The sequence below is a fragment of the Gigantopelta aegis genome, chromosome 13 (genome assembly GCF_016097555.1).
Source record: "Gigantopelta aegis isolate Gae_Host chromosome 13, Gae_host_genome, whole genome shotgun sequence".
Lineage (NCBI taxonomy): Eukaryota > Metazoa > Mollusca > Gastropoda > Neomphalida > Peltospiridae > Gigantopelta > Gigantopelta aegis.
The window spans coordinates 13543187-13562191 of NC_054711.1; the positions used below are offsets into that span (position 1 = coordinate 13543187).

General features: G+C 37.6%; 1 protein-coding gene across 1 annotated transcript in view; it reads right to left on the minus strand.

Moving 5' to 3' along the window:
* LOC121387149 (protein jagged-1-like) overlaps positions 1–12468 on the minus strand; it is a 12987-nt gene extending 519 nt beyond the window's left edge. The window contains exons 1-11 of the mRNA XM_041518174.1: positions 12350–12468; positions 10673–10801; positions 9509–9718; positions 8740–8952; positions 7451–7579; positions 5955–6092; positions 4705–4848; positions 3496–3642; positions 2819–2936; positions 1907–1980; positions 1115–1455 (exon numbers count right to left, since the gene is read on the minus strand). Coding sequence (XP_041374108.1) covers positions 1115–1455; positions 1907–1980; positions 2819–2936; positions 3496–3642; positions 4705–4848; positions 5955–6092; positions 7451–7579; positions 8740–8952; positions 9509–9718; positions 10673–10801; positions 12350–12419 — 1713 coding nt within the window. The 5' untranslated portion in view covers positions 12420–12468. The remainder of the gene's footprint in view (positions 1–1114; positions 1456–1906; positions 1981–2818; positions 2937–3495; positions 3643–4704; positions 4849–5954; positions 6093–7450; positions 7580–8739; positions 8953–9508; positions 9719–10672; positions 10802–12349) is intronic.
* Positions 12469–19005: the final 6537 nt, after the last annotated feature.

Below are 19005 nucleotides of genomic sequence, written 5' to 3' on the forward strand. Positions count from 1 at the left end.
GTAATAATCATGTAATAGAATCAGTATAAAGTGTTTCTACTGGCACTAGGTAGTGGGACTTTCCTTATTACCACAGTTGGAAGAGCGCTGGACTCCTATATTCACAGTCCTTGCTTCGAATCACCTTGGTGGCAGTTGATTATTTCTTACATTTTTGTGTCCTGAACACAAGAATACGATTATAACTCTGTCAGTGTCCGTAACAGTTCCACTGGTCATGTCCCATAGCTCTCTGTGTCAGCTTTAATGTTTTATTTTAGAATGGGCTGTTAAAATGCTAAACAAACATCATTAAAACACAACAACATTTGGCATTTTGAGAGACATACGACTGGTACATCCAAGACCTCTCTCTATGACAAGTGCATATGAAATTTGATTACTTTTCTACTTTCCAGTAGGAATAGCCAAACGACAGCAGTGAATCTCTCTCTCTCTCTCTCTCTCTCTCTCTCTCTCTCTCTCTCCTCTCTCTCTCTCTCTCTCTCTCTCTCTCTCTCTCTCTCTCTGTCTTCCCCCGTTCACTCACTCCCTCACCTACCTCCCTCTATGTCTCTTCCTACTCTCTTTAGATTTGTCACTCATCTTTCCTTCTATCCCATCACTTTCAGAAATGTTGGTATCTTACAACATATTCTGCTTGAAATCCCCTAGGCTGATTTCTGATGCTTTCTATGATACTTCCAGTGAGTCTCTCTCTCTCTCTCTCTCTCTCTCTCTCTCTCTCTCTCTCTCTCTCTCTCTCTCTCTCTCTCTCTCTCTCTCTCTCTCTCTCTCTCTCTCTCTCCCTGTCCACTCATTCCCTTACCTCACTCCTTCTATGTCTCTCCCTACCCTATTTTGATTTCTCACCCCCTCTCCCCATTGCTTCTTTCTCTCCCCTCTCTTTACTTCCCCTCCCCTATCTCTCTGTGTATTGTCATTCTGTCTCTCACTATCCTTCCCTCCCTCAAGTATTGAAATAACCATGTTAGACATGACATGGCTTAATTTTCAAATGTGCTAAAGTTTCGATAAATATTGTTTTCGTTTCAATTCTACTGTTATACAATTCTAACTAAACAAACAGACACAAAGTAATTTCCCAACACAATGAGAAATGTAGATATCTTACAACATATTCTGCTTGAAATCCTCCAGGTTGATTCCTGATGCTCTCTATGATACCTTCAAGTTCTGTGACGTCAAAACCTTCTTCTGGCAGACTGAAGGAAGGAGCTGCTGGTTGGTCTTCATTGTAGTACGTGTTAAGATCCTGGATGTCCTCCTCATCTTCGTCAGGCTGTTGGATTTCTGACTCTCCTTGATCAACCACTAGTGCTACGTCACCAGTGTTTACTGTTGGTACTTCATCACTGGCGAAGGTTTCATTTACCTCAAACCTTTTGGCAGAATTTGATGAGGATAGTTCAACATTAACGTAGGCAGAGAAGTCAGGTGCATGGTGTTGTCTTTCTGTAAATTATATTGAGGTGCTCAAATATATTATCAGGGTCAAACCTGATTGGGGGGGGGGGGGGGGGTAAATGAATCTAGATACAGTAGTATCACTGATTGCATGGGTAGACACTCATATTGGGGGACCAACCACATTGGCTATGAATCATGTTCTGAGGTGAAAGGAAAATATGTAACTTGGTGAGGAAAAAGAGGTATCGGTGGGGTGGGGTCATTGCTCCCATGATCCACTCTAGTTACACCACTGAGTACTATAGACTTATCTAACTACACAGAGACACTTTATTATTTAGATTAGAACAATGGGTCCCCATGCTCTTCCACTAGTTAAGGTTGTGATTGCTAAATGTTTCACTGAACATTTGCTCAATTTGTTTTCCAATAAAAAAATAAACAACAAAATTAACAGAACCCCAAGGAAAATAAAGAACAGTCGATGGCATAATACCTTTTGTTGATGGTTTATGTTCAGGTACGATTGGTTCACCAGCTTTGGTATCGTCTTTTGCCTGTTTCCTTCTCCTAAACAACATAATAATCTTAAAAGAGGTAAAGAGATAACGACATCTAGTGAAACTTTAACAACCTTTATTTCAACGAAAATTTTGTTTTAAAACAGGAACATAGTAATTACTTTACTGGAGGTCATATGTTGAGAATTCCACAATTCAACAATTTTGCTGGGTTTTTTAGCAGAAGAAAACGATATGGATGAAGTGCCAACTAAAATGTGTTCTCAAAGGAAAAGGGGCTTATGTATATTCTAATGTCAACTTTGCCTCTCTGTGGGTTTTTTGTTTGTTTTGTTGTTGTTGTTTTTTGTGTTTAAATGAACAAATGAATGAATGGAAGTTTAACGATACCCCATCACAAACATACACATTGACTATTGCGTGTCACAAAAGGTAAGTATATAAAAATATTAATGTGTTTATAAAACACAAAGACTGAAATAAAACCCTATACATGTAAGGATATTAAAGCAGAGGGTCAAAATGTAAAGACATCCAACATTTTAACTTAATAATTGTCATTATAAAAATCGCTAACAAATGTAAAAAAACAGACTTAAAAGATATTTCAAAATGCACTTCAGAATGACATTAAAATATATCCCCTGAAGAACATTTTCTACAACCCAGCATATACCCAACTGCACCACCCACTGGCTGCACTTAACTTGTATACCTATGTCAAAATTACCAAATGTTTGACATCCAATAGCCGATGATTAATTAATCAATGTAATGTGCTCTAGTGGTATCGCTAAACAAAACACACTGTTTAACTTTTATACCAGCTACTCCCAAGGCACTGTAGATTTGAAATATTTTGCACTGACATCTGAAAGAGGATTTACCTCAGAAATACAAAGATGATGACGGCCACAACAACAACAACAACAACCGCAGCGGTACCGATGACACCACCAATAATTGGTCCTGGATTTTCATTAGGTGCAGCGGTTTGTGCAATGCCTGCAATAACACAAATTCGGATGTGCCTCAATATCGTGTCATATATCATTAATATTGGTATCATATTCATTATGAAAAGAACGAGTATGTTTTATTGATATATTACGTGATCAGATATTTAAAGAAACAATAGAATATTGTAAAACTTTTCAAGCATGATTTTAAGTTACAAAATTGCTTAAAACTGTTGAACAATAAATGCTGTAACATATAAATTAAGAATTACTTTATAAACAGCGGTCGCGGAACGGGGTGTCTCCCACCTTTTTTTGCTATTATTGTGTCAAGAACCTGAAACATCCATATTTGAATATACGGAACTCAAAATGCCCCCATACCTCTTAACACATGTTCAGACCCTCTGGACCCTCAAATGTGATTCCCCCAAGCCATCACATAGACAGTGGCTGCCACTTACAAATACACTCTGCGGGCCCTAATGCATTAGCAAATTATATTATATGTAAAACAACCCCATTAAGTTTAGTATAATATAACCACAACAATTATGTTCCGAGTATTGTGGTAACTCACCTAGAACATGACTCTATGTACTTACTGAGCGTGCAGTCAACTCCTTGCCAACCAGCTTCACATGGTCCACTACATAAACCAGTCACGTGATCACATGATTCGTCATTAGCTTTACACCGTCTTGCACTGCACGAGGAATTGCAATCTGGGCCATAATTTCCAACATCACACTCTGTGAAATTATTCAAAGATTTCAATAATGCTTGACATGGGGAATAGTTACTGAAGATAAAGAATCACGTGTTTGCGATGTTTCTTGATGTGCCTTGATGGTATACCATATCTATAGTTTAACGATACCACTGGAGCACATTGATTTTTAATCATCGGTATTACGAAGACATATCTATAGTATTAATATTGTTATATAGTGGTAATGGTGTGTGTGTTTAATATACCCTGGAGCACATTGATTTTTAATATACATCGGTTATTAGATGTCGAAAACATTTGGTAATTTCGTCTCTAAATTGTAAGATAAATGGGCTAAATTATATTTCTGATATATATATTGAAAAGAACTAAAAAATGATCTTTGCCCAATATATATATATATAGTATTAGATATTCACACCCACAGCCGTACCATAGATATATATAGACGAAATATGCCGGGTTTTTTCTTCCATTAGTACCAAGATATATTTTATATGTACAATCACACAGACAGGGTAGCACATACCACAACCTTTGATACACCAGTCGTGGTGCACTGGCTGGAACGACCTACAGCAGATCAGCGAAGTGCTTTACCACTGGGCTGCGTCCCGCCTCTGTCAACAACAAATGCCATTTGTTTTCTGAGGATATTTGGAGTTTGGGTTTTGGATTCTGGTTAATAGTTTCACTTACTCTCAGTGCAATGTCCATTCTTCCAGCCTGGCTGACACCCATCTTGACAAGTACCGTCTTCAACATCACACTTTGAGTTTTCGCTCTTACAGTGTCGTTCAGTAGATGTATAATATCTTAAATACTTACTTGTACAATATACTGATATATTTGATATAAGTAATATATTGAATACCTATTCGTTGTACAATCTACTGATATATGTACTGTCTGTAATATCTTGAATACATACTTATTGTTCAATATACTTATACATGTAACATGGAATATATTGAATACGTACTCATAGTACAATCTACAGCTACATATAATGTATGTAGTATGTGTCCAATACATAATCGCTGTACACTCTACTGATATGTATAATACCATAAATACGTACTCGTTGCACAATCTTCACCCTGATATCCTCGATCACAACCTTGATCACATGTCCCAGCCACGTGATCACACGACGAGTTTCCTAGACAATTTCGCTGATTACAGTTGTTTGCACATTGGAAGCCATATGTAGATTCTGAACATTCTGAAACAGTAACACATAGAGCTGGCGTTATATTGTAACTTACAGAGACTATCCTTGTTCTTTAGCCAGTAAGATAGACATCGTATTAGCCTACTGAAATGTAACACATCTGATATTAAAAACGTTCCTTATACTAATGTTTAAAATCTAAAACATTATATCAGCAAATACATTTGGAATTATCTTTGAATCAGTCATTTTTATATGTATTCGGTGGTTGGAATAGCACAGAGACTTATGAAATACCTATGCTGAACTATTACTCGCATTAGGATTAACATAAATACAGTGAACATAGATATATTGATATTCTAAAACAGTTTCTTTTTGCAAACAAGAAACCATTTACATTACCGTTGGTGTAAATCACTAACGACAAAGGAGTGTGCACCCATACCACCGACAATTTAAAGTGCCCCTAAATTGCAGTTTGAAAGAGTGGCATACCTCCTGCAGATAGGAGAAGAGGAATGTTAACCTACAGACAAAATGCACAACATCCGTCATTGTAACAATCACGACATTGTCAACTGTTGCCTTTGATTCTGCTTTGTACAGAAATGTGACTTTTGATTATGGAAAAGTGTGTTTCGTTTAGATTTACCATACGAATATAATGATAGTGGATCATGGAAGCAATCACGACTTTGCCTCACGTTATTTCGACTTGCGAAGAAACACTGTCTTTATACAATGCATATCAGTGTACTTTAATCTACTGTACGTACTATTTTTCATGCAGTCCATCACCCCAAGAAGAAAACAACCACAGCTTCAGTCTTGTGGCCGACTTGAAGGTTATTTGATCACTCACTGATGTTAGCTCGTATCAGATCTGATCATACTTTGTCGTATATATAAATACATGTGTATATATATAATATACATGTATATATATATATATATATATATATATATATATATATATATATATGTGTATATATTATATGTATGTATGTGTGTGTGTGTGTGTGTGTGTGTGTGTGTGTGTGTGTGTGTGTGTGTACGTAACCATCTTTATGTTAATATAATCGACAAATTCCTTACTACATTTATAACACTTGCACTGTACAAACGTTATGCAATATTTTTTGAGTAAATCTTACTCTTTGTGCAGTCTAGTTCCATCCATCCTGCTGTACATCCATTCTCACATTGTCCAGTTAGTTTATTGCATGATCCATTACAATGTTTATTGGAACAAGAGTTTTCACACAGATGACCATAGTGGTTAGAGTCACACTCTGAAAACGCAGAAATACAAAGTGAATGAATTAGTTCATACTGTTATACGCTTAACAGTATTTATTACATTCGAAGGTAATGCACAGGTACATAACTCATAAATGGCTGATAGGAATAAACATAAAATAGATAAATTGAACTTGGCAACTCTGTTAAAATGGTTGTTCTCACAAACACTTTTTTGTGTATTTATTTACATTTTATTCACTATTCTCAATATGAACATCATCTTTTAGAAAGTGTTGCCAGCTCACATAATCACAAAACGCCTACATATCTTATAGAAACGTTCACATTACTCTATGACAATTTATATTTATGTCGGGTTCACAGATTTTTATACACATCTGGCTATACAATTATTTTTTTATTTTTTTTGGGGGGGGGGGGGGGGGGGGGGACGTAGCCCAGTGGTACAACGCTCGCTCAAAGGCCGTGGTATGTACTACACTGTCTGTGGGACGGAGCATATAAAAGATTCCTTGCTGCTAATCGAAAAGAGTAGCCCATGACGTGGCGACAGCGGGTTTCCTCTCTCAATAGTTGTATGGCCCTTAACCATATGTCTGACGCCTTATAACCGTAAATAAAATGTGTTGAGTGCGTAGTTAAATCAAGCATTTCCTTCCTTCCTTCCTTCTTAATTTTGTATGTTTTGTTTTGTTTTCTCAAAACGAGTATGGTACATGTAGATATTATTTGTAGTTGTTCAAAATACAGTGTGTTCTGCTTACACTGCAAATGGTATATTATTAACTGTTTTGCCAAATCACAGTACTATTTTTATTAAACATTTATTTTCCGGAAGGCCAAGCAGACATCAGCATTTGTTTTATTTTTTGGAATAACAGTTAATAATATGGATTGGTGATGTTCTAGATATCTGGACAATTATGTTACTAAAACTGCGAACGGCTTTTGCTACTTTTACAAATTTGCACACCAAAACATGTTGTAATTGTTGCTAATGGGGAAGTGGGATGTAACCACCTCTATTGACGCATTCTCTAATTGGATTTTCCCGTCCAATCTAGTGTCCCACGACTGCTGTATCAGAAGTCATTGTATTTGCTGTCCTGTCTGTGGGAGAGTGCACATCAAAGATCACGAAACGTTTGACATCCAATAATAAATAATAAATGGTTAATAAATCATTGTGCTCTAGTTGTGTCGTTAAACAAAACAAACTTTAACTTTCGTGTCAAAGATTGACAAATGTTTGACATCCAGAAGCCGAAGATTAATACTAAATGCGCTGTAGTTGCGTCCTTAAACGAAACAAACATTAACTTTTGTTACAACTAGTGTTAGTCTTCGGGTAAGATAACTGATTAGTATGTTATGAGTTATACCATACCACTGCACGTGTGTCCAGTCCAGTTTGGTTTACATCCTCCCGAACATTCTCCAGTTACATAGTTACATGGTCCATCTTGACAGTGACAGAACATGGTGCAGTTGTCACCGAAAGTTCCAGCATCACAAACTAACAAAAACATTTAAGACAAGTTCTAGATTATGTGCCGTTCTAAACAGTAAAACGGGACCTTAGATTAGGTAGTGAGAAATTAATTTAGCTTTGGATTCACCCAAAGCCGAACTGTTACGCATATGTACGTTAAACACAACACAAAGTCAATATATACACACAAATAAATAACTTTTATTCTTTTATTTTTTTCAGTTCTGAATCAACATTTTTGAAGGTGATACATGGTAATATGAAAATCAAAACTGATAAAAAAAATGAAGTAACTCCTAGATCACTGCAATAAACAAATAGTAAAATCTGCTTCTACAAATAGCCAAGCAGAGCTTCCATTCGTATGTGATCCGTGATCCAAGTCCGTGTCCGTGTCCGTGAAAAATCTCTTACATAGGGAAGACGTTGTGAAGTATCCACTGAACCGCATCGTGTCCCAGGAATCGCTATGTGAGCGATTTTGTTTCACTAACACGGATGAGTTATTTTGAAGCTTGGCATGACGTCGATGACATCAATGACAGTTGGACATTGCTTTCGTCATATTTAGAGTGTTGTTTTACGTATTTCAACAGGTATTTATGATAGTTCAATTCACGCATACACGGACGCGGATTCCGGATGCGGACACGGGTCACGTATAAATGGATGGCTAGCTTGAAGCTATAACTCCGGAAATTTCTTTTTGACCGACCGTTCAAAATTGCGCCCAAATTCCTCAATCAAACTTGCGCACCCTTTCTCTTTTGGCACACTTATTGCTCCATTAAAAATTCCATAGCACCATTACCCTCCGCCTGCTACCGACCACGGTCGGGCTGCTGGTGCTCACGTGCACATGCCAGTGCAGGCGGTCCCCCCCCCCCCCCCCCCCCCCCACCCCGGGCGTGCGCTACAACAGCTTGCTCTGAATGTGTACGTAAAGCCTTATGACATGACATGACTTGATGCTATAAAGTGACCCTACTGGCAATAGTTAGTAAGAATGTAGAGCGCTGCTGTCTCATACTGAGTGTTCGTTACTTTAATCTGTTGGTGGATGTTGATTTGTTTAAGAGAAAAATCTTGTAACAACTTGAGTAGGAAAACAATTTGTTCTGGGTTTACGTGCTAATATCGTGAGACACTGGTTGGAAATTGAAATAACGATTAGTCTAGCTTACCAAACACTTGGACTTCACAGAAATCCATTGCCGTGTCACGAGTGCGTTCATTGTATGTATCTTGGTAGAGTGTGATGTATCTCGATGTGTTGTCACATGTCATCCACGTCACATCCGGACTGTCTAACGTTGCTGAACCACACAGGTGACCAGTGTTTGTTTGGTTTACATCGACAGAGCTGTACACCTTAACACCATTCCTGCGACCTGTGTCTGTGCATGTGTTATATAATAAGGGTTGATAAAAGTCTTGCTTACATTTTATTCTAGTTCGAATTAGGTGTAAACTTTGTTCAACTAGAATTATGTTATTGCTATCATGAAGAACAAATAAAAACACTTCAATCATATTTCATTGTTGTAGATATAAGGGGCACCTGCAATCATGAACACAGGATGCTCAAAAACAGGAGAAACAACAAACAAGACACCTTCTAAAAACGTACCACACAAACATTACTCCAACACGACAATAGAAAATAGATCTTTGCACTTATTTTATTTAAGAACTACCCAATGTCCCAATTCCCAGACACATCAATCTAACGACCACCACCACTACCACAACTGCTACCACCTTTACCACTACCACCAACACCAACACCATCAACATCAACTAAACACCACCACCATATAAAGCATATGCCTATCTTATTATTGAAGATCTCTTTCGCAAAATAATTCACAATCGTTATCTGATTTGGCTGCACAGATAGTAAATCTTCTAGCTTACTTTTCAGACAGTTTTGTATTTAAGAAGTGAACTTACTATCTCTTCTGAAGTAAATCGCTAACTTGTGTATGTAGTAATCTTCAGCCAGGTCTACCTTCCACCAGGTGAACGGCCGTCCACCTGCTGTGTGAATACACGAGTTGTATTGAAAACGCGTTTTGAGACTCCCATCTACAGCACGTGCCGATTTCATCCAAGTCTCCCAATAAGAATTCTGGTTTGTTCCTTTATCCAGAGCTATGTTTTCTGGAATACATAATATATCAATATAGAGAGCGTTATGAGACGATATGTTTTACTACTGCTACTTCTACTACTACTACTACTACTACTACTACTACTACTACTACTACTACTACTACTACTACTACTACTACTACTACTACTATTATTATTATTATTATTATTATTACTACTACCAATAAGTATCATGTAATGATGAAAGTAATAATGATACTGATAAAAATAACAATAATATAGTAATAAATATAGTAATAATAATAATAATAACAACAACAACAACAACAACAACAACAACAACAACAATAATAATAATACCAACATTGTAGAAGATGATATTGGAGGTTTCCCAACCACACCGTTACTGTTACGAATACCAACAGTTGATCGTAATGGACCGACTTTATAAAGCCTGGTTACAAAATTTATTACGTTTAGCAGGCTACACTCGTAATATACATATACATGTACACACATACACACACATACACACACACACACACACACACACAAACACACACACACAAACACATACACACACACACACAGAGTTATTATATATATATATATATATATATATATATATATATATATATATATATATATATATATATATATATATATGTATGTATGTATGTATGTGTATGCACACACGTACGTACATACAACATACATACATACATATATACATACGTACATATATATATATATATATATATATATATATATATATATATATATATATAACCAACATACATACATACATACATACATACATATAGGTAACAGGTATGCAAGCATATAGATATTCATACATCAATACATATATTCATACATGCTGTTGTGTGGGTTTTTTGTTGTGTTTTTATTATAACGCTAAATTAATTAATTAATTAATACTTTAAAAAATATATAAAGATACCTAACGAACATATGTATAGTATTCTATATTTATTTTACCCTTATTGCATTTGGGTCCAGACCATCCTCTGAGGCAGCTGCCGGAACAGCCTATGACGTCATTGCAGTTAGTACTACAGTGACAGGCGTAGCTGCAGCCCAAACCATACGTTCCTGGTGTGCAGGCTCCTAGCAATGAAAACAGTCAACTTTTAGAGAATTTGTAACATATTTGGATATGCGTGCAAACTTAAAACACGTAACACTTATAGTTCTATTGTGTCAGTGTATATTAATAGCGTATAACACACTAAAAACATATCTTCCTGCTATGCAGGCTCCTAGCAGTGCAACCAGTCACACATTTAGAGGATATGCAACCTATTTAGATGAGCGTGCAAACTTAAACGACGTAATACTTTTAATTTCATTGGGCCGCTTTATATTAATAACGTATCTGATATCCAGAATATTGTATGCATTTAAGAAATGATGAAGCTCAATGGAAGAAATACGATAGGATTTAGGATTAATATCCTAGGTAAACCAGGTGCAGGTCTGTTCAGTTGCTCGATGACTGGAATATCAAATGCCGTGGTGGGATATGAAAGAGACCTATCTTCACTGTTACCAAAACAATAACACCACTAACAACAACACAAAGGAAACGAACACAATAATATTAAATGTTCTATCTATATTTGTGTATTTGATTTTATAGCTTAAACTTCACTTAATCTACATCTTTTTCAGTTAATTTCCAGATACTCTATCCGTGTTTGATTTAAATTCCATTTTACGACATCTTCAAATCTAAATCTACTAGTTAATCCATATTACAGTGAGGCAATAGTAATTTTACTTTTAAATTAATACATGCTGTCATGTAAACATGTATGTGTATATATGTAAACATGACAGCCTTGTGTAATGTGCTACATGTTGAAGAGGATTGATAAATACCCACTAAGACAAAACAGCAGCAAACGAAAGGAAATAAAAACAAATTAGTTCACATTTTGCATATATACATTTTTTTTTATTAATTAAAACAGCGGATTATCTGCATCTAATACAAGTATATTTCATATCCAGGTTTGTTTAAATTCCAGCCGTGCCTGCATCGGCCATACGTATTTGACGCATTCATTTGTTTTAAAGAAGGACCCTCCTCCTCAGTGTGAACATTGTCAGTGTACACTGACTGTGCGCCACATTTTGGTGGAGTGCAATCATCTGAACAGACAAGAAATCATGTAATTGACCACAGAAATGTTTTGAAATCTTTTAAATTCCACCCAGAATTAATTTTAAAGTTTTGAAGACACTCCGATTTCTATATTTGTATTGTGTATGCGTGAACCTCTTTTGGAATAGGCACCTTAATAAAGATAAACGAAAACAAGTATTGTATTGTACATTTCCACACAGCTCTTTACATTGTGATTTTATATAATTGTATAAATAATATTTCCATATACTTACCTTTTATGACACCCAATAGATGATGTGCATTTTGTGCTAGGGTGTCGTTAAACAGTTCGTTCATTCATTCATTCATTCATTCATTCATTCATACATTCAACCATTCATCCATTCATCCACTCATCCATTCGTTTAAATTCCAATTGACGAGTTCCTCAAATCTAAATCCACACTTTTATAGCAAAGTCTTGGTCACTTCACTTATTTTACTTTTAAACTGATACATATTAATTTATGAAAGAAACATCCTACCTGAGACTGAATGTGTTTTAAAACAAATGAATGAAGCGACGAGAAGTAGACAAGCCCAACACTTCGACATCTTGTGATACCTCTATAAAGGAAGATAAAATGTCCTACTCGAGGTGCCGGTTTGTGTTGTATGTGTAATATTAACCTGTTCGTTTGTGTACGCATGAATAAGCATCACGTATCTATCAGGCGCGGATACAGAAAGTTCGCGAGAGGGGGCGATTTATGAAATACAGTAGACTTTGCTGACTGAAATGTTATACTGATCATAACATCCTCGCTTGTGAAGTGGCCATCTGACTTAAGACTGGTAGATACTGGGTTCCTATCCTGGCACACACTTCCACTTAAAATGAGTTGTAGCCGTGTGGGGCTACGCTACAGACTTCTCTCCCATTAACCACTAATAAGTAACAATAAACGAACAGTCCTAGGCGGTCAGCGCAGGTAGGTGATGCATGAGTCAATACGAGCGTGCGTGATATTTAACTGAAGCTAAAATAAAAATGTGTTTTGCTTTGGTACATGTTTGAAACATGGTCATAGCGGAAACCCGATACCTACTTCCATTAACGGCAACGAGTAGGTGTGTGTGTGTGCGGGGGGGGGGGGGGGGGACAAACTCTCTAATGCGGAGATACCAGCCTCTAATCGTGGGGGAGGGGGGAGGGATGAGCCATATTTCTATTTTTAAAGAGTAGGACAAACTAAATACATTTTCGTCCTTGAGTTCGTGGGGGGGGGGGGGGGGGGGGGCGTCCCCTGTTGTTCCTTCTGGTCTGATCATACAAAACCCCGTTCTCAATGACGAGGTGGCAATTCAGAACTAGTTCTTGGCGCAAACAAAGGAGAAAAGTCAGCACACCATACTCCTTAGAAAACCTGCTCAACACAGAACGTTAAAGTCATTCTTAAGTTACTTTTAATGCTAACATAACACTCTCTCCTTTTAGTTATCACTGAACTATACAAGGTAACGTATCTGATATAGATCTTTGAAAACTTTAGTCAGACGACTGTATATGGAGGATTTTGTGTACAGTGAATATATTCAATGCCAAGGAAGAAGGAAGGGAATGATTTATTTAACGACGCACTCAACACATTTTAGTTACGGTTATATGGCGTCAGACATATGGTTAAGGACCACACATATATTGAGATACCACGGCCTTTGATATACCAGTCGTGGTTCGCTGGCTGGAACAGTAAATAGCGCAATGGGGCCACCGATGGGGATCGATCTCACACCGACAGCGCATCGAGCGAGCGCTGTACCACTGGGCTACTGGTGGGACAAGCCACAGTTATGTGTTTGTTTATAAAGAGTATTACAAACTAAGTACATTTTCGTCCTCGAGTGTGTGTGTGTGTGTGTGTGTGTGTGTGTGTGTGTGTGTGTGTGTGTGTGCGTGCGTGCATACGCCCCCGCCCCCGTTCCTACGGGTCTGATCAAACAAAAACCCGCCCTCCTAGAGCGTTACGTGATCACTGAGCAGTAGTTTATATACTGATATACGTCTTTGAAACTTTAGTCGCTACACATGTCAGACGACGGTATATTGAAGATCTATTTTTGTACAGTGAATATATTCAGTCACGAGGTGACAACAGCCTATTCTGTACTAGTTCTTGGCGTAATATCACACCAAACAAAGGAGAAAAGTCAGCACGCCACACTGCTTAGAAAACATGCTCAACCCAGAACGTGAATTCCATTCTTAAGTTGCTTTTAATGGCGTAATTATTCATGAAATGGGGCTGGACATAACCCAGTGGTAAAGCGCTCGCTTGATGCACGGTCGGTTTGGGATCGATCTCCAACGGTGGGCACATTGTTTCATTTCTCGTTCCAACCAGTGCACAACGACTGTTATATCAAATCCCGTGGTATGTGCTACCTTGTCTGCGGGATGGTGCATATAAAAGATCCCTTGCTACTAATGGACAAAATGTAGCAGGTTTTTATATGATTATATGCCAAAATTACCAAATATTTGACATCCAGTAACTGATCATTAATAAGTCAGTGTGCTTTAGTGGTGTCGTTAAACTAAACAATTTTGTTTTGTTTCCTGATATAAATATATATTTATTGATAACCTAGTTCAGGTTGTTTGTTAATAATTATGTTCGCGTTTATATTTTCAATTACGGTCCAAGCACGCTGTCCTGGGCACACGCCTCAGCTATCTGGGCTGTCTATTCTGGGCAGTGGTTAGTGGTTAGTGAGAGAGAAGTCGGTGAAGTGGTTTTATACCTACACCTTAAACCATTAAACTCGCTCTGGATAGGAGCCGGTACCGGAATACGAACCCAGTACCTACCAGCCTTAAGTCTGATGGCTTAGCTTCCATACTATCGAGGTCAGTGATAGAGTACACGCCTTGAGTGTTATGTGTCGTAGTTTAGACACCCCCATCAGACGTACTTATATGTTTCCCCATATCCTATGTATTTTGTTTCCCAACAATCTAGGGTCGACTACCGTCAGTGGAATCATTCGGCTATTTCTCGCTCCAAGCAGTTGGTGTATCAAACGTTGTGGTGTGTACTATATCTAATGCATGCGGTGGTGTATATAAAAGAACACTTGCTGCGATAATCGAAACAAGTAGCCCATGACAGCGTGCTTTGCCTTAATAAATTTTAAATTTGTTTTGTTTATCGACACCACTAAGAGATAAAAGGCATACTGTCACGGATAAAGGCGAGGCAAGGACAACATCAATTCACTCGTGCAAGATAAAGGCGATACAAGGACAACATCAAATCACTCGTGCAAGATAAAGGCGAGGGAACGACAACATCAATTCACTCATGCAAGGTAAAGGCGAGGGAAGGACAACATCAGTTCATTTGTGCAAACTAAAGGCGAGGCAAGGACAACATCAATTCAGTTATGCAAGATAAAGGCGAGGGAAGGACAACATCAGTTCAGTCATGCAAGGTAAAGGCGAGGCAAGGACAACATCAATTCACTCGTGCAAGATAAAGGCGAGGGAAGGAGTATTCTCTAAATGACATCGCATTTGACGTAATGATGTCATTTGCTGAGGTTTATTGAAGGATACTATTTGGTTTTAAGCTACATCGTATGATTTTCGTTGTTATTATTATTTTTTTTATATTTATCTTTACAACGTTAAAAGGTATTTGTAAAAAAGGCTACATAAAATAGAAACGTAATCATCTTTATTTGTCAGTTGGCATTATATCGCTTATCTTTAATTATCACTATTTGTAATTAACATGCAGCTATTGTATCGCTTATCTTTAATTATCACTATTTGTAATTAACATGCAGCTATTGTATCGCTTATCTTTAATTATCACTATTTGTAATTAACATGCAGCTATTGCATCGCTTATCTTTAATTATCACTATTTGTAATTAACATGCAGCTATTGCATCGCTTATCTTTAATTATCACTATATGTAATTAACATACAGCTATTATATCGCTTATCTTTAATTATCACTATTTGTAATTAACATGCAGCTATTGTATCGCTTATCTTTAATTATCACTATTTGTAATTAACATACAGCTATTATATCGCTTATCTTTAATTATCACTATTTGTAATTAACATGCAGCTATTTCAGTACAGTGTATAGGTCCATTAGGCCCGTAGCCAGCATTTCGAGTTGGAGGGTTCGACGACATTTGCCCGGGTCTTTTGAATATTATGTTTCTTTAGGGAGTAAGGCGCCCGAACTTTGTGTGAAGTTCCAGGGGCATGCATCCCAGGAACAAATAATTAATCTCCGAAAGCCTAATACGCGTTTTCCTGGCATCTGGAACTTAAACATTTTATTTCTAATTTTTGGTTGATAAATCAACGGAAGGTGACCTGCTGTCATTGTCATGTGATTATCGAATGCTACGAGGTCATCAATATAACAGAAAGTACAATTAAACATGTTTGCTACATGTAGGTTCCTTTTCTTTCAGATTCGTTAGAAATTCTGTATCATGTACACTGCAGCTTTGATAAGGGGATTGCTGAATGATGAAGACAAGCAAATATTGTTTTATGAGAGAGTTTTAAAAGTGCACTCAACTATTTGTGCAATATTTAAAAGAAGGTGGACCTCAGCTTTTGCCTGGACCCCCCCCCCCCCCCCCCCCCCCCCCCCCCCCCCCCCCCCCCCCCCCCCAAATACGGGCCTGTCTGTCCATCCACAAAACCAATTCAACAACGTACGCCCATGACTCAACACACCGTCACTCTCACCATGTATGATACGATCATGGTGGGCGGATAGATTATTTTGCAAATATTATCGACGGACAATGCTAGAAGGATGCGGTTTGCCTCCGAACGACGCGTGTCGGCCTCGATACAGCCTTCTCCCCTGCGTGTGCTGTAACCTCACCGTGGTGCAGGGGTGTAACATTCTCTTTGAGAATGGCCAATACAGCACAAAATTGAAGTTTTGAGTAAAATTCAGTATCCGTAAAATTCTGTGATATTTGTGTTTTTGCACAGTTCTTTACACTGTTTTTGTTTAAGTCTTGAATTTTTATATTCATGTTGATCATCACTTTATTTATTTGCATTACCATAGTCTGACACCCAATAGCCGATATATTGTTCGTGCTGGGGTGGCGTTAAACATTCATTCATTCATTCAGCCTTCTAGTATTCGTGTGTTCCAGGCTTTAGACGTTTATTCATAATCATCTAGCATTTTATTCTATTTTTACATATAAATTAATTAATAATGGTTATGAGTTTCTAAAAACATACCTGACGCCGAGTTTGTATTCAAACATATCCATGTTGTGACGAAAAACAGATACGGCCAGCTCTTAGACATGTTGTCTATCTCTTACTAAAATGTCGTCTTAAGAAACCACCTATTTGGAAACATGTTTCGTTTTCTTTTTTACAGATATAAATGACACAGGTAACCGGTCTTCGTCTGTGCGTGTTTTTCAGACACGCCATTGACACAACTAATACCTATTATATCACTCACCCCAGGAACATAATGGTAGACGTACGTACTGCAATAAAAGTGTTATGTTCGTGGCGAATTTCTGCTTATATTCAATCAAGGTTCAAACACGCTGACCTAGACACACATGTCTCCTGTGTAAGTCGTGTAATAGTGGTTAGTGAGCTGACCTAGACACACATCTCTGCTTTGTAAGTTGTGTGATAGTGGTTAGTGAGCTGACCTAGACACACATCTCTGCTGTGTAGGTTGTGTGTTATTGGTTAGTGAGCTGACCTAGACACATTTCTGTTGTGTAAGTTGTGTGTTAGTGGTTAGTGAGCTGACCTAGACACATCTCTGTTGTGTAAGTTGTGTGTTAGTGGTTAGTGAGCTGACCTAGACACACATCTCTGCTGTGTAAGTTGTGTGTTAGTGGTTAGTGAGCTGACCTAGACACGCATCTCTGCTGTGTAAGTTGTGTGTTAGTGGCAAGTGAGAGAGAATTAATTGTGGTTGTTTACACTTATTTTACTCAGTCATTAAAACTCACTCGGGTGGAAGCCGGTTAAGGGATTCGAACCCAGTACCTACCATCTTTACTAGTTAGTAACAAGCCATATTGAGAATGATACCTTATGTAGCGACTTTTATGAGATGTGGAAATAAGCCTCTGGTAAAAGACATATACAGTATATATTAGGACCATACCCTGATCAAAATTCTAGGGGGTGGGTTTGGGGTTGGGGGTGGTGGCTCTACTTGTTATAAACAAATACAAACACTGTCCAAATTAAACCCTGAGACGTGTATGCTATTTTCTGGAGTAAAACAAAAAAGTGAGATTCTCAGGGGGGGTACGACCGTTTATATTATGTAAACGTTTTTTGTTAAGATTCTGCACGAAAGTTAAAATATTATTGTTGTTGCAAACCACAAATAACTATATAACACACTTTTGTGACGAACGAGCATTATCTCACCCAATACATATATCTGATATTAAATATAACTCGTATCTTCCTGTTTGTATTATAGTTATAGCATTCGATTTGTCGTTTATTATTATGATTATGATTATTATGATTATTATTATTATTATTATTAGTGGTAGTAGTAGTAGTAGTAGTAGTAGTAGTAGTAGTAGTAGTAGTAGTAGTAGTAGTAGTAGTAGTTAGTAGTAGTAGTAGTAGTATTCTTATCTTCATGACAGCTACAAGGAAAGTGTTGGATATACATGAGAGAAAACACCGATTATGTAGGTACAGGAATAATTTCATTATTTTAATTTTAATTTGCTTCTTCTTTATTATCATTATTTTTAATGTTGTTTGCAGATTCGCAGACAGACATGTTCTTATGTTATGTCACGTATTGTTTGAACGTTTTCCTCGGATTACCTGGTTAAAATGGTACCCCGCTGCTTAGCTCATCCCTATTTCTTCCACATCATCATATTGAATACAATCTTCACAATCGGCAGGCAAAGCAGGTTAACGGAAGAAAAACATGGGATATTAGTTTAAAGATAACCCGGCAGGACCACGTGTTAAGCTATGCCTATTTGATGTCTACGCTTGAGAGAGAGAGAGAGAGAGAGAGAGAGAGAGAGAGAGAGAGAGAGAGAGAGAGAGAGAGAGAGAGAGAGAGAGAGAGAGAGAGAGAGGGGGGGGGGCAGAGAGGCAGTCGGGCAGACAAAGATAAACAG